The sequence below is a fragment of the Monopterus albus genome, unplaced genomic scaffold (genome assembly GCF_001952655.1).
Source record: "Monopterus albus unplaced genomic scaffold, M_albus_1.0 scaffold130.1, whole genome shotgun sequence".
Classification (NCBI taxonomy): domain Eukaryota; kingdom Metazoa; phylum Chordata; class Actinopteri; order Synbranchiformes; family Synbranchidae; genus Monopterus; species Monopterus albus.
In genome coordinates, this window is record NW_018128010.1 from 983,103 (window position 1) to 997,704 (window position 14,602).

Consider the following 14,602-nt stretch of genomic DNA (forward strand, 5'->3'; position numbering starts at 1 on the left):
GTAAAGTGGGGATGCATTACAAATAATGCCAAGAAAACATATTTGCCTACTGTGTGTGTAATATGTTGCAAACTACACAGGTTACATGTTCTCAAACATAGCACAAATAAGAAACTCAGGAGCAAGACTGCCATTCCAAAAGTGTGTTTAACTTAATTTTAAAAATGGAAGGTGAGATGGTAAATTAGTGTAATGACATGATTTTACTGGTGTGAGGTGCTTTCACCATTTTAATAAATCCAGTGAGAACACAAAAACAACAGAATCAACACCTCTTTACATTCACTCATTTGTGCATTTTTTTTAAAGTTATAGCATGCTGATCATCACAGTCTTATGTATCTACAGTACATCACCATTACACAATGCCTGAGTATCAATCATTGCTAGTTCTTCATCATTCACCCACTCATCCTCCACTGGTGAACCGACAGGTTTATGAACTCTAGTCTGTACAGTGCTATCTGTCCCAGACCTCCGAGGAGGGTTGAACATCTTATTTACACATGGTGAAGCCAGTGAGCCCAGATGGGAGAGAGCTGGTGGAGACGGGATACGAGACAAGTAGTCCAGAGCTCTCTTCCTCTTCAGGCTTCTGGGCTCCTTCTCTGTTGGGGAGGTTCCTGCAGGAGGGTTTCTACTGACTGGTGTGAAGGACCCCAGGCTTCTTACTGACTGCTGAGATACACCCTGTGTAGAGGAACAGAATTTTGTTTTTTTAAATCAATACAAAATGGTTATGACAGCATAATGTATTAAACAGCACCAGATTCCACAGCAAGCACATGAACTCACACTTGTCCTTGTGTTTTGTCGTCTTTCTGCTGTATAAACTGAGGTTCGTGGCTGCAGAGCTGGAGAGGAGATGGAGCTCGGGCCATTAGAATTGACTAAATGTGAAAGTTTCTCCTCAGCAGTTCGATAAAAGTTGTCCTGGCCCTGAAAGGAACATAACTTTTAGTTATGACATTTTAACATTTTACTGTGCCCAAACCAAAAAGGTGGAGCAGAGAAAAATTTAAAAAGTTTCCCATTACATATGGTTCAGGTCAGTGACCAGTAAACCCTTTAAACAAGTATTCCAAGATCTGATCATTAATCTATTTACATACTTCAGCACTACACCTAACCACTGTAGTACGTCTCCTGTCTGTATGCACAGTTTGCATCTGTACTTGACAGAATGCTTCTCAGAGTTTGCTTCTTTTCCAGTGTCAAGATATACAAGGTATAAAATACTTGTTGGAGGTTAATATGAGACTGCATAGACTTATTTCACCACATTTTCAGCCAATTCATTTGCAGTGGTGTTCAGAACAACCTCTGGAAAAGTACCTCAGAGAGTCTGACGATAATTACTTCAATTTCAAAAACATTACTGATATCCAGCACTTCCAGTTTCATCTATCATAATCTTCTCCTGTACCTCAAAGAAATGATAGTTTATACATTTCAAGCTGATTTCATCAAAATATGTGTGGCTGTGAAAGCATCCAGCTTTTGACAAACAAGGTATCTTTAAATGCAGACAGTGTTTTGAGTCTTGTCAAATAGCTTCACAGACTTTGGATTTTCATGATGTACCTGGACAATGTTCCTGAGTTGGCTGAGTGATTCCTGTAGATGACCTTCCTTGGAGTTTGTAGAAAAGACGGTCAGATCTCCAGCATACACAACAGGCGTGGGAGATGTCGATTGACCTCTCAGCTGCAGGTTGCTCAGAGCCAACAGCACACGTGGTTTTACAACATCTTCCAGGCCAGACTGAGACAAACTGCTGAAACAGCGCACTTTGATAAAGTTCAGCTTCCCGTCGGCCAAATAAAATGCAGGAGAGGAACCTATGATCAAAGTACAATTATTTAGTGAACAAAACAGTTGTGGCAGAGACAGTTAAGAAAGAGAAAAAAAAAAGCACCCACCCTGTCCATCTACAATACTGATGACATATCCTGTGAGATCAACCTCTCCACACAGTGACTGGAATTCTGGGTTTTGAAGATCCTCAAAATCTGCTGAGATCCTTGGCTGAAAACGCAAAGACAACCATTCCTGGGAAACCTGAATGACAAAACAAATAATATATTTTAGTCTAATTAAAATTTATTGTAAAAATAATCCATTATGTCCACTACGTGTGCTAAAGACAGTTTACTTCCTGCAATACCTGTAGGTCCTGAAACTGTGTTTTTTTTGTTCCAGTAAGCTGAACATTTTCAACACCACTGTGTTTCTTTCCATCTGAAGTGGTGAGGTTATAGACTTTGTATCGACAACCTTCTTTCAGTAAAGTCTGAAGATCTGAGGAAGGCCGCCAAAGATTCAACTGGTAAACTAAAACCAAAGAAAAAAAAAGTTAAAACCAGTGAGTGAACACACAATAATACAGCACACAAGTTGAAACTAATTACTCAAAATAGAGATGAAATAAATGCACACCACGGCCAGATTGTTCCATAGAGTCAGCAATGCAGAGTCTCCACACAGGGGTAACATCTCTTTTTGGAAAACTGCCTTCATTGTCCTCTGCTTCTAGAGCACGACGGTACTGATCCTGCAGTTCAGACTGCTTCTTCTCCATCAGAGCGCGCCTGTAGGTATGTAGAGTCTCCAATTGTTGTTCACTCAAATGAGCCTAGGCCACAGCAGTAAAGCAGATTTGCAACTGAAACTCTTCATAAGAGCAATTAAGTCAAGAAACTGTAATGTAAATTTCGTATCACCTCAAAGTAAGTTGGGTCATCCCCCACTGCTTCATACAGCTCCTCTCCATCTTGCAGACTCGCAATATCCTGATGACTTATTGTCCGTCTTCTGCGTTGGGGTCTGTTACTGCCTGAAGATGACAGATAACTTGTTAAAACTTATTTAATTTCAATCTATACCTGTTTGACATGATTCCTACTTTTCTCCTTCTGTTCAAATTCAGCTTGAATCTTGGCAAAAAGGATCTCATTGGCTTTCTGTTTGAGGCTGCTGTATCGTCTCTCCTCCTTCTCTTCTGCACGAACAGAACGGAACACAACGCCTCTATCTGGTTTCCTCTCCATCCACTGAAAAATATAAAAACGCATACAGACCAAAGGGATCATAACATGAACTTCCAGGAGTAACAACAGCAACATTTCAATGCAGGACAAAACATACCTGTATGGGGTAGCTTCTGAGTATAATAATGTCCACACATCCTACTGGCCCACCATTGCTGTACAAAAAAAAAATGGCCGGGGATCTCTGTGAAATCCGAGCTTAGTATCCCATCGTGCAGGTCTGCTGCTATTGGCACAAATCTAAAAACACAATCACAGAGTCAATATGTCATCATCAAGTTTGATGAACAACCTGTGGCCTTTCTTTTAAACTACCTTTAACATGAGTGATTCAGGTGCCTCAAGAGGGGAGCAAGCATCTTGTGATCCCACCAGCTGAGCCCCATGGATGATCAGCTTCCCACCAACAACTAGTTGACCTTTGTGAAGCATGGCGGTCAAAGGTTCATCTAACTGGGCTTTAATGGCATACCATCCATCTGTCAGCCAAACAACTGCAAATGGGTTTTCACCCCTGGCATCAGCACCCCCTAGAGTCTTGGTGTCACCACGACTCTGTCTGTTTGGGAAGTGACCCCTGGAGACGACCCCGCAAACACAGAGAACCAGGGTTTTGGCTGCTGTGTCGTCCTTTTCCATGATCTTTCTCAGTGCTGGCCTACGGCTGTGGTCCACCTCTACATCATATCTAAAACATTTAAAATAAAATAAATGCTTGAGAAAAATATTTCATCAACAGTGAATTAAAATAAAAATGTATTAATCAACAAAATAAAACTTTAAAATCAGTACTGTTCTGTTGTACATGATCAATTAGTCAAAATATATGTATAAAAATAAGTACAAACTACATATTTAAAATAATTTACTTCTGTATATACAATTTAACAAAAAAAAAAGTGGCTAAATAAATGAATCCAGGTTCTCAGCTGTACAAATTTGATGTCTTTCTCTGTATTAATGTAACAGTAAACTGAATATGTTATACATAAAGTCATTTGAATACATCACCTTGGGCTGTAGGGGTTTATGATAAGCAATTTTCAATTTTTTTTCCCCAGATACTACAAACCTGTACTTAAGTTGTAGGAGAACCTGCTCTGGGGTGAGACAGCGGCTGCCCATTTGTTCTGGAAAAGATCTTTCTATGGAGGCCTGTTTCCACACAATCCATCTGTAATGATTGTATACCCACTCCTCACTGATCAGTTTAGGATCCACACCTGGGGTGTCACATAATGCTCTGTGGACAGTGGAGATTAAGATGATTTTGAGTATTATCAGCCTGCATTTGCACCCACAAAGATAGACCTGGTTTCTAAAAAAAGTATAATACAGTCATTGTTACAAAGTGTGATATAAACTCAACTAAAAATTAAAAAACACCTATAGAATTCTTCCTTCCCTGCAGTTCCATCATTTCTGGAGATCAGCCATCCTCCATCAGCAACTTGAACACCACCACTGTTCATAAATACTTCCTGTTTGAAGAACTGTTGTAAATTGAAGCGAAAGGATTCTGCAGTCTCGCTGGTGATCTCAGACACATGCTGAAGCACCCCAAATGCATACAGCTGAAAAACAAGACCAACAAGATGCTAAACATTGTTTACATAATGCAGCTACTATTTAAACAAATGCAAAATATGCTTTGAAGCCTAGTAACAGTTCTGGCCTTGCCTGTTTTTGGGTGTATTTAGCAGGAGGCTTTTCAGCAACTGCAGCTTTTAATGAGATCCTTACAACCCCTGAGGTTTTGGTTAGAAACAAACTGCCGGGCAAAGGACGAATGGTTTGGCGCTTCTTTTTCCTGATTCTCATATCCTGCATATCTCGTGCCAGTTCTAGGTTCTCAAGATTGTGAAACATCTCTGTAAACCATAAACACATCATTATTTTTCCTGTGTTAAGCAGAGTATATCATACAGACTTCATCTAAAAATATTTCTGCACCTTGGCTTCTGGACAAAGTGTTCTCCACATGTGATGGCTCTGCAACAGAAACCTCAGATCCACAGCCAACAGGAACATTTTGATTGTTTGTCGGATTATCATTTTTAGGGTGACCCAAAGCTACTGGCTGAATGTCTAATTTGCTATTATTACCAGCTACATCTGCACTGCTTTGTGTTTTTTTAGTGGGCGGTACGTAAGTGTTGCTGTTAGAGGGTACGTGGTGGTGTTTATCCTCCTCCTGTTTTTTAGAATAACTCTCCTGAACAATAGTTCTTTGTTTTTTGAATGGAGGAATAAATGCAGATTGTGTTCTTGTGTTGTCTCTGAGAACTGTGTTCTTGGGGGTCTCTGTCTTCACATTCTTGTGGAATGGAGAAACAAATACTGGCATCTTCGAATGTGCTGATCTGCTGTCTCCTGGCGTTGAGTGTTGTGTTGGCAGTCTGGTTTCCACATAGTTTTTCCCATTTCTGTGTAACCAAAAATACAAAACAAAGAGCTGAGAAATAGTGTCAGACCCTTAAAAACATAGGCGACAACTCATAGGCAACTTACACGTGTGGCCTTGTGATGTTTGGTTGAAGAGAGACACTGTACTTGAAAATTCTGTCTTTCATTACACCTTAATGAATAAACAAACAAAACAAAACAAAAAACCACACACACACACGTTAAGAGTTATTTGTGATAAGACAAATATGTATTGTTTAGGTCATTTGTGGCAGTGCTGGTCATTTACCATCTGGACTGCTTATTTCCGGATGGAGTGTTGAACCTCTTGGACCCTCAACTGTCCTATCGAATTCTTCCAGTAACCGTCTTTTCAGGGGAGGCTGACCTAAAATATTTCAGAACAGAATTGCAACTATTTGTGGTTAATGCTTGTAATAATCAAGTGATTTAATTAATACTGAAAATAATGTTCCATGTGTAATAACTTAGAATAGAAACTCAGGTATACTCTTGGAATATAAAAAAAAAGCACCACACACATTTGCCAAATTAAAGAAAGGTGGTGCATTTTTAAATTCCATGAGTATAGTCAAGTCTTTGACCTAAGTTGCAATAAAATGACTGTCCAATTTCAATAAGAATTAAAACATATTATATTGAACTTTTTGAGCAAGACACTTACCAGTCACATCTGCATCCTCTACTGATCTTTTCCCACTTCCTTTTTGTTCCTTTACAAATCTATTCCCAGATTTTTGGTTATCTTCCGGTGGCACATTTTCTAAAGGCATTGAGAAACTTTGGCCAGCTAGCCCTTCATCTTCTAACAAAGCTTTAGTGCAGTCAAAAGCTTCCTGGGCAAGAAACATCTGTTGAGTCTCAGTACAGCCACTCAGGTTTAGCGACTGAAATACTAGATCTGAAGACTGTTCTGTCCTTTTGAACTTAAGTCTCTCATCCCTGTGTGTTTGATTTAGGTCACAGTCCAACACAGTTGCCATTTCCTCTCCCACAAGGTCATGGTTGTTGTCCACCCCTGAAGTGTCTGTTTTGCCCTTTTTAAACTTATGTGCATCTATTGATGCCTTGTCTTGAATAGAAATGCAACAATTTACACCTGAAGTTTGAATTTCATTTTCATTGTCAGCCTCTTGCAAAGAGAGAAAAGACTTAACTACCCGAGGGACACCTTCATTAACAGGCATGTCTTTGTAACTGGCTGTAGTGAGATTAGAATCTGAAGTTCTTCTCACATCTTTCACTTTTGCTTGGTCTGACTTATGGGCATCATGTAAGCTTGATGAGTATGCATTTGAATCATGGCAGTCTCCGTCAGCAAATTCTTTCAAAAGCTTTTTAGCTTTCAAAAGGTTTTTCTGTGACACATTAACTTTTGCTCCTCCTGCAGTTGTAAAACCGCTACATATTTCTTCTGTATTATTTAGAGCATCTTCACGTTCATTGCTCTTCATTGTGTCTGGAATATCTGGAACTTCCGCAATTAAACTGTCATTGAAGACGTTTGCCCTCTGGTCGACAGATTTGAGACTGCTTGAACTATTCCTGGGAGGTGAACTGGGAACAGGAATCTTGGAATGTGTTGGTTTTACACCAATGTTTTCATTAACTCCTTCACACTCACTTAACAGAGTTTTTGCTGTCTTTAGTGATGCATATGAAACAGCAACTCGTTTGCCACTGGCTGTCTGAAATCCACTGCTGTGTGGTGGCAAAGTGTCTTCATTTTGTTTCAGTTTGTTTGTGTCCTCCAATTCAGCACTTTCATTCAGTAGAGACTTTGCTTTTGTCATTGCATCATCTGACACAAATACCTTTTTCCCGCTGGCTGTACAGAACCCACCATTATTGCTCAACTCATTGAAAGCAGAGGTAACCATGTTCTTTGATGCTGTGCACAATGGGGATGTCTTCACCACAAAAGATGAGTTTCCATGTAAAGGAGCTGGACTAATAGAATGCGGTGTGTTCTTAAAAACACATTCGTGAATCTCATCATCCTGAAGCTGCATGTTTCCACAGCTTGCAACTGCATTATCAAACTCAGAACATCCACTTCCAGAATCTCCAGAAGTGTTTGTCACCCTTGGGTCAAACTTTGAAAGGCTTTTCTTCTCACTGCCACTTTGGCTCAAAGGTGCTACACTCTTCTCATATTTTAGTGATGTGCCACTGTTACTGTCCATATTGTCACAGTGTGTGAAGAAAGCATCTTCAACTGGTATTGCTTTGGCTGAAATAGAACCATCATCAAATTCTTTCAAAAGGTTCTTTGCTTTCAACAGATTTTTCTGAGACACATGAACTGCTGCTCCCCCTGCAGTCATGAAACCACAATGTACTTTGTCCATCTTCCCAGCATTTTCTAGTTTCTTGTCACAGTTCCTTGTGTCTGAAACAGCTGGGATCTTTGCACTGAAACTGATGTCACTGAAGAGAGCTTTTGCCTTCTGTAGGGCCTCAGCTGAAAGTGCCATAGGCTTGCCACTAGCTGCAAGAAACCCACTATTTCTGGGTGAAGGACCAGGAACCAGCAACTTAGAATATGGCTGTTTCACACCGGTTTTATCCTCAACAGCATCACATTCACTCAACAATGATTCTGCTTTCTTGAGCGCTGCTGATGAAATGACAACTCCTTTGCCACTGGCTGTCTGAAATCCACCATTTTTAGGTGTTACAACCTGAACTTGATTGATGAGATTTCCTGTGCTTAAAGCATCTCCTTTCTGTTTCAGCTGTTTGTTTGTGTCCTCAAATCTATGAATTTCACTCAGAAGGCACTCTGCTTTCTTCATTGCATCTGCTGACACAGATACTTTCTTCCCACTGGCTGTATAGAATCCACCTCCACTGCTCGATTCATTGACAGCAGAGAAATCAATATTCTTTGATGATGTCCATGAGGGAGAAGAACATTTTACAGTTGTAGACGGGTTTTCATAGAAAGAAACTGCATTCGTTATAGCTTGTGTATTCTTAAAAGCAAAACTGAGAGTTTCCACATTACATTGCACGCTTGAATGGCATGCAGCTGGTCCAGCATTTACATTTTGAAATTCACTGATGGGTTCTTCAGAAAAGGTTTCTTGAACATTTTTAAATTTTGGAAGGTATTTCTTATGAGTGACACTTCCAGGCAAGGGCTCTATACACTTTTTGTGGCTTGCTGACATATCAGTGTTACTGTTCATAACAGAACAGTCTTTGACAAAAGCATCTGCCTCCTGTATAGCTTTTGCTGAAACAGAAATCTCTTTCCCACTGGCCATTCCGAGCCCACACTGACATGCGATTGTGTCCACTTGGGTAGCATCTGTATCTCTAATGCCTTTGACCTGCCCCTGTGTGACTTTAGCATTCATTTCAATGCCTTGCTCGTCTGGTGATCTCTGATCTGTCAAATTCTCAAAATCTGCAAACAGAGCTCTAGCTCTGCTCAGGCACTTTTTGGAAACTTTCAAAACATTCCCTCCTGCAGTTTTAAATCCCACATCAAGCACCAAAGGATTTTTGTTATCCTGCTTGCTTGTTGCATTGTACCCAGCTGTGTCAAGACTATTGGGTTCAGCTGACGTAATACTGCTAATGTCTTCAGAGATGTGCTTTGAAGACAAAGACGCATCTTCAGTAGATGAATTTTCTTTTTTCATTGCACTTGGCAATGTGGATTTACATGTGCCCTCTGACGTCTCACAGTTTGCTTTGTCAGGCATCACAGCTGTTGTTGTTGTTGTTGTTGTCGTCAGGTGCTTTTCAGTATCTGAACTAAAGCTGTCATCAAAATCTATACCCGTAAGAAGATCAGGGTCAAGTTCTTTGTCAAAGCTTTGGAAAGTGGTGGCATTATCTTGACAATGTTGTTTTAACTTTGCAGATTTAAACTGTGTAAATTCAAATTGACTGTCTGCTTCTTCCAAGAGAGTGCACAGTTCTGTCACATCAGCTTTTTGTGAAGCAGTTAACTGGCAACTAGTATCCCCATTTGCATTTTTCACTGATCCATGACCCACGCTAATTTTAACATTAGTGTCATGAGCAGTTTTGGTGGGCTGATGATGAAAAGTCCATTTAGTTTCATCCTCCTCAAAGAGACACTTGGCTCTGTCTAGGCTGGCTAAGGAAATTCCTATATCCTTATTTGATGCTGTTTTGAATCCTGAAACATGGACAGATGAAAGAGAAGTTGTTGCTTCTTGACCACCGAGTGGAATGTAACTAATGCTATCAGCTGTTCCTTTTGTTCTGTTGGGTAGCTGAGTTGATGTGCTTTCTATGTGCAACTCACCAACACCACCAGGGTCCAGAGTCTGATTTTCCTTGACTGCACAGGGCAACTTGGCATTAGTTTCTTGTAAAATTTCCAAATGTGCTTTTCCATTTCCTTTATTTGAAGATAGAAAAGAATAACTCCTGTGGATATCAGTTTCAAACCCAGACCACTGTTGACTTTGACCACTGTTCTCCAAACTGGGGAGAACCGACGATGTGGTGGTCAGGTGAGTGATATCCGCAACACCTGACTGGAATCCACTGTCACTTACTGTGCCCTCATTAAGGGAATAATTTTGATTATTGGTAGAAACATGTCTTCTGTTATCGACGCCATCACAGTCCTGGTCAAGGTTTGCTGGCCTTGCTTTCTGCCTAGCTCGTTTCATGGCTGACAGACAAGCTGATGGTGAGAAGCCAATTTGAGGAGTATCTTCTGCTACTTTACTCAGTTTACTGCTGTCTGGCATTTGACTGAAATCTTGGGCAAAATCTCTGCAGAGCTGTGACATGTCAAGATCCAGAACCTTTGCCTCTACAGTAAGAGGCGCATTGTCCTCAGTGATTTTTTGCATCTCATTCTCCCCAATACTGCTACAGTCTGCTTCATCTCGGGCTTTTCCCAACTGCTTGACACTCACTCCTAAAAGAAAGCAGGAAAAAAAAGGACAAATTCAATCATCATAGAAAAAAGGATTTTCTCATGGTGTGGAAAAATTGTATTATTGCATTTTATATATAAATAAAAAAATGTTTCACCAAAATCTGAAACTGCTGGTGATGAGTCTGTCTTCTCAGATTGTATTTCTTTTTCTTGAACTTGTGTTTTTGAAGTCTCAACAGTGTAAACAAACTTTCTTTTTTTCTTAGTAAATCCAGAGCCTGTAATTGTCAAAGGTGGTCTAACTTGCTGACCCGAATCAGAGTAACTCTGCAGTTGTTCTATTACAGTGCTGTTTTCCACTTGTGTAGCAGGACTCCTATCATGACAAGAAATATCCACAGTATAGGGAGAAATTTCAGAAAAATTCAATGGAGACCACTGGGTCATTTCAATATCTCCAGTTTTCACAGGTGGGGTTGAGGAATGTTTGACAGGTTCTTGAGCATCTGTTATCTGTTCACTGGACACAGCATTGCTCGTTATTGAGGTTTGAACAGAGCTGCAGCCATCTTCTTTTGTCAGGATGATTTGTTTCCTCTTGATTCTGTCAGTTTTGACTTTTCTCAGTGCTGAACTACTATTGGTGAGCAATTTAGGGAGAACATTCTCAGCTCCAACAAGAACACTTGGTACTGTGCTTTGAATTTCTCCATCCTCAATAGCATCTGGATGCTTCTGTCTACAAACACCATCACTCTCATTCAGTGAACTCTGGGGTGAGACACAGGGCTCTGACTTCTGACCAGCCTCAGGGGAACCACCACCTTTGATGACAGATGAGCAATCAACATTATTTTGCAATAATCATCTAAAAGCCTGTGCAACCCAAAATAAGTAAATCAGTCATGATGCATACTTATTTTGACCATATTTAGAGCTACTGCACCACCTTGGATAGCCTATTATCAAACTGTAAAAAGCAAACAAAAAAACCCTTTGTACCTTGGTTAAGGGTAGGCATGTCATTGTCTTTGTGTGCCCCAACTCTAGATGCATTTGAAAGAGAAGGGAAAAGCTTCCGAACGAACTGAAAAATGTAAGAGAAACAAATGAGTTGCACGAGCAATTTGAAATCATACCCAAGTACTCCTATATATGGTATAGTGTTAGAGCTCCTCACTGATTCACATTTTAGATGTGAAAACCTTTATAATGTCAATGTCGTGTTGTTTATAGACCATAAAAATATGTAAGCTGAGCATTTTTAAATTAGATATGTCAAAACAAATTCTTGTACTGCTAACAGCAAGATGGATATATAGTATAGCAGGAGACTCAACATTCAGTAAGACTGTACCATAGCAGAGAAGTAAATGTATGTTTTGACTGGTTAGAATACTCACAATAACATTTTTGTCTGCAGAAACACTCACTGGGCAGGGACTGTCATCATTTTTAGCTGGAGCATTGAGAAAACGCATTTATTATTTAAGAAATCACATAAATACATTTGTATAACAACCAATTATGTCTTTTGCTTACATAAAATCAGGGTGGAAGGCACTGCTGGTGGGGTATTCAGAGAACTAGTCCATGATACATCAGGATGGATCTGTGCACCCAGACTTTCACATATATGCTTGGCATAGCTGACCTGTATCATTCAAAAACAATATAAAGAGGGGAAGCCTTAATGTTATCCATTACTTCATATTCAAATATTGAAATCTGCTGAAATAAAAACATCACTATTAAATTTATTTCACTTACTGGGGACTTTTGAGGGGTATCAAGCAAATCTATACAGAGGACCAAAGCAAACAAATTAACTAGTGATGATTAAATCTTTACTTCAAATGTAATTCAACATAAAATACAGATACATTTGCAGCTCACCAAAGCTGTCCTGACCAGGGACCCTACAAAAATAAGACAGCCATCAAAAATTGCTAACAGCAGCAACAACACAAGTAACTTTGACAAATATATCTTGAAAACTAGATCCATACACACTGCATTAACAACATATGGGAATAGATTTTAGTCAACTTACAAAATGTTTCTCCTGATGGTAAAGCACAATTCTTTACCATCAGGAGTTAGCTATATTTATACATTAGTATTTGTTCTTTTACTCTTTAGAATGCCTATAGTTTTAATGGAAGACATATAAAAACTTCCCACATAGTGACAAATCAATGAAGATAAACCTTGTTTCTACTCATAAGATTGAAATAAGAACTACTCTATATATATTGTGTTACATGAATAATTTCTCTGTCCACCTGCAGAGACAGCAAAGTCTAAAAGTTGTTGCACTCACCTATCTTTTGACATCCGAAACCAACAAGGACTTTGTGTTGCTATCCATGGCAATGCTTCTTTTTCTGATGTGCCACAAAGAAGAACTGTTTTAGATACAACCTCAAGCTTATCAATGCAAACACATGTAAGTTACTACAATTTAGATCAGTGAATATACAAAGTCCTATGCAGACATCCATATTATTGTTTAGCATGAGTTTATGTAATTCGCAAAACATGTGTATCTTGTGCTACTGCAAAAGTACACCAACAAACTATAAACTAATATTACCTTGTTCAATAGTGAACGACTGCTCGTCATCAGTTTGAGGTGACACAACTCGATTGTGTCTGAAAACTCTGGGGGTTGAAAACAACTGACTGTCTGATGCTGTTTTGTCAAAAGGTGTCTTAAACATCCCCTCTTGGTTAGCACACAGGTCATCTTGGTCAGAGACACTTCCCTCATTAGTGAATGATTGAGCTGTCAGAACATCAAACCAGTCTGGATCCAGTGGTCCAAGCTCTAAATTTGAAAATAAAAAATGATTTACAGACCAGTATTAAGTACTCCAAAGCCAAGGTAAAGTACATGTTTTATGGCTGGAAAATTAGTCATTTGGTGATTATACAGCTGGATGTACAAGGAGTGAAATACCTTTACAGTAAGCCCTGGAGCAAATACAACTATTGTGCAGATAATGTTCAATATCTATTCTGACTGAGTCAGCGAAATCACTTTAGTGGCGAAGTGTACAAGTAACGCACTATAACTGCACTAGACATTACTTAAAACTGTCCTGATACTCAAAATAAAAATTGATTTGACTTTTGCAACTTCATACAACTCTTGTCTTACCTTTCCAAATCTCATCTTTGAATGTGTCGTACATGTTTTTGAAGGGCAAATCCATTCCAGGTGACTTGTGTAATGCCTGCAGTTTGTTATACGGCTCACCTGAAGTGACGAAGCTTAGTTAGAAAACAGTTTAAGCTAGCGATGGGTATGGCCAGTCCACTCATGCTGCTCCTTCCGCTCAACTACATTAGCTCACGTTAGCTAATTTAACGGTGAATACTGAAGAAAATAAGATTAGCTGGTGTTTGGTTCACAGCGCTAACAAATTTTGACTTCGATGTTTAAATAATACACCAATTTCTCATTCACAAAAAAAGTCAATATGTAGCGTTGAACTTTCTCTAACTTACCATGACAGCATGCGGGACTGTTAACTTTCATATCGCAACGAAACGCCAGCTAAAATGTTGACACAAACCATAAAACTATGAGATAATATAAAAGACAATTAAGATTTTTTCGAAACACTCGGCTAACTAACTCCTGCTACGAAAACAAACCTCGCGCGCCTGACATCGGAAACTCTTCTTCTTCTTCAGTTCCACTACAACTTCAAAATAAGAGTCTTGTTTAAATTTCCTTCACGACCACAGCGGAGCGCTTTCAGTATAAGAGACTTCAAACGTGCATGTTACTGTACAGTGAGATAAATAGTGTGGGATATTAAGTTGTGTGAGACATTGCAACTCAAGCACCAGCACCGTTTGTTATGCACATATAAGGAATAGACATTGTAACTGAATCACCAGCATCATTTTCTATGCACTTATAAGGAATACAACTTTCACTCAGATTAAAGCATGAGCACTGTTTCATACTAATAAGGAATATAACCTTCAATTTTAGTAGAAGTAGGTGTGTGTGTTCACTCAATTATTAGCAATATGTGTGTTCATTTAATTACAGAATGTACTACTTTGGAATTAGGGAGTTGTGCTTGGGGGAATATCTTTGGAAAAGTATTGATAATTACCAGCTGCATCCTACAAGAATATCTTTGGGAGAGTACTGATAATTTCCAGCTGCATGCTGCAGGAATGTGCTAGAAGGAGGGAAGAATACTATATAACACACAGTTTTGGTGAT

The 14,602-nt window shown here is 39.3% G+C and overlaps 1 protein-coding gene across 1 annotated transcript; it reads right to left on the reverse strand.

Moving 5' to 3' along the window:
- brca2 (BRCA2 DNA repair associated) lies at window positions 1-14,090 on the reverse strand. The gene is given in 29 exon segments (XM_020613096.1): window positions 1-690; window positions 796-939; window positions 1,585-1,841; window positions 1,923-2,061; window positions 2,168-2,334; window positions 2,440-2,635; window positions 2,724-2,836; window positions 2,906-3,053; window positions 3,148-3,218; window positions 3,221-3,290; window positions 3,366-3,738; window positions 4,123-4,293; window positions 4,437-4,624; window positions 4,731-4,921; window positions 5,004-5,476; window positions 5,562-5,628; window positions 5,746-5,844; window positions 6,142-10,392; window positions 10,509-11,177; window positions 11,356-11,440; window positions 11,757-11,812; window positions 11,896-12,007; window positions 12,124-12,152; window positions 12,250-12,272; window positions 12,677-12,740; window positions 12,950-13,183; window positions 13,517-13,615; window positions 13,867-13,915; window positions 14,017-14,090. Coding segments are annotated over 28 exon segments (8,868 nt in total). The 5' UTR covers window positions 13,898-13,915; window positions 14,017-14,090; the 3' UTR covers window positions 1-342.
- Between the last annotated feature and the right edge of the window lie 512 nt (window positions 14,091-14,602).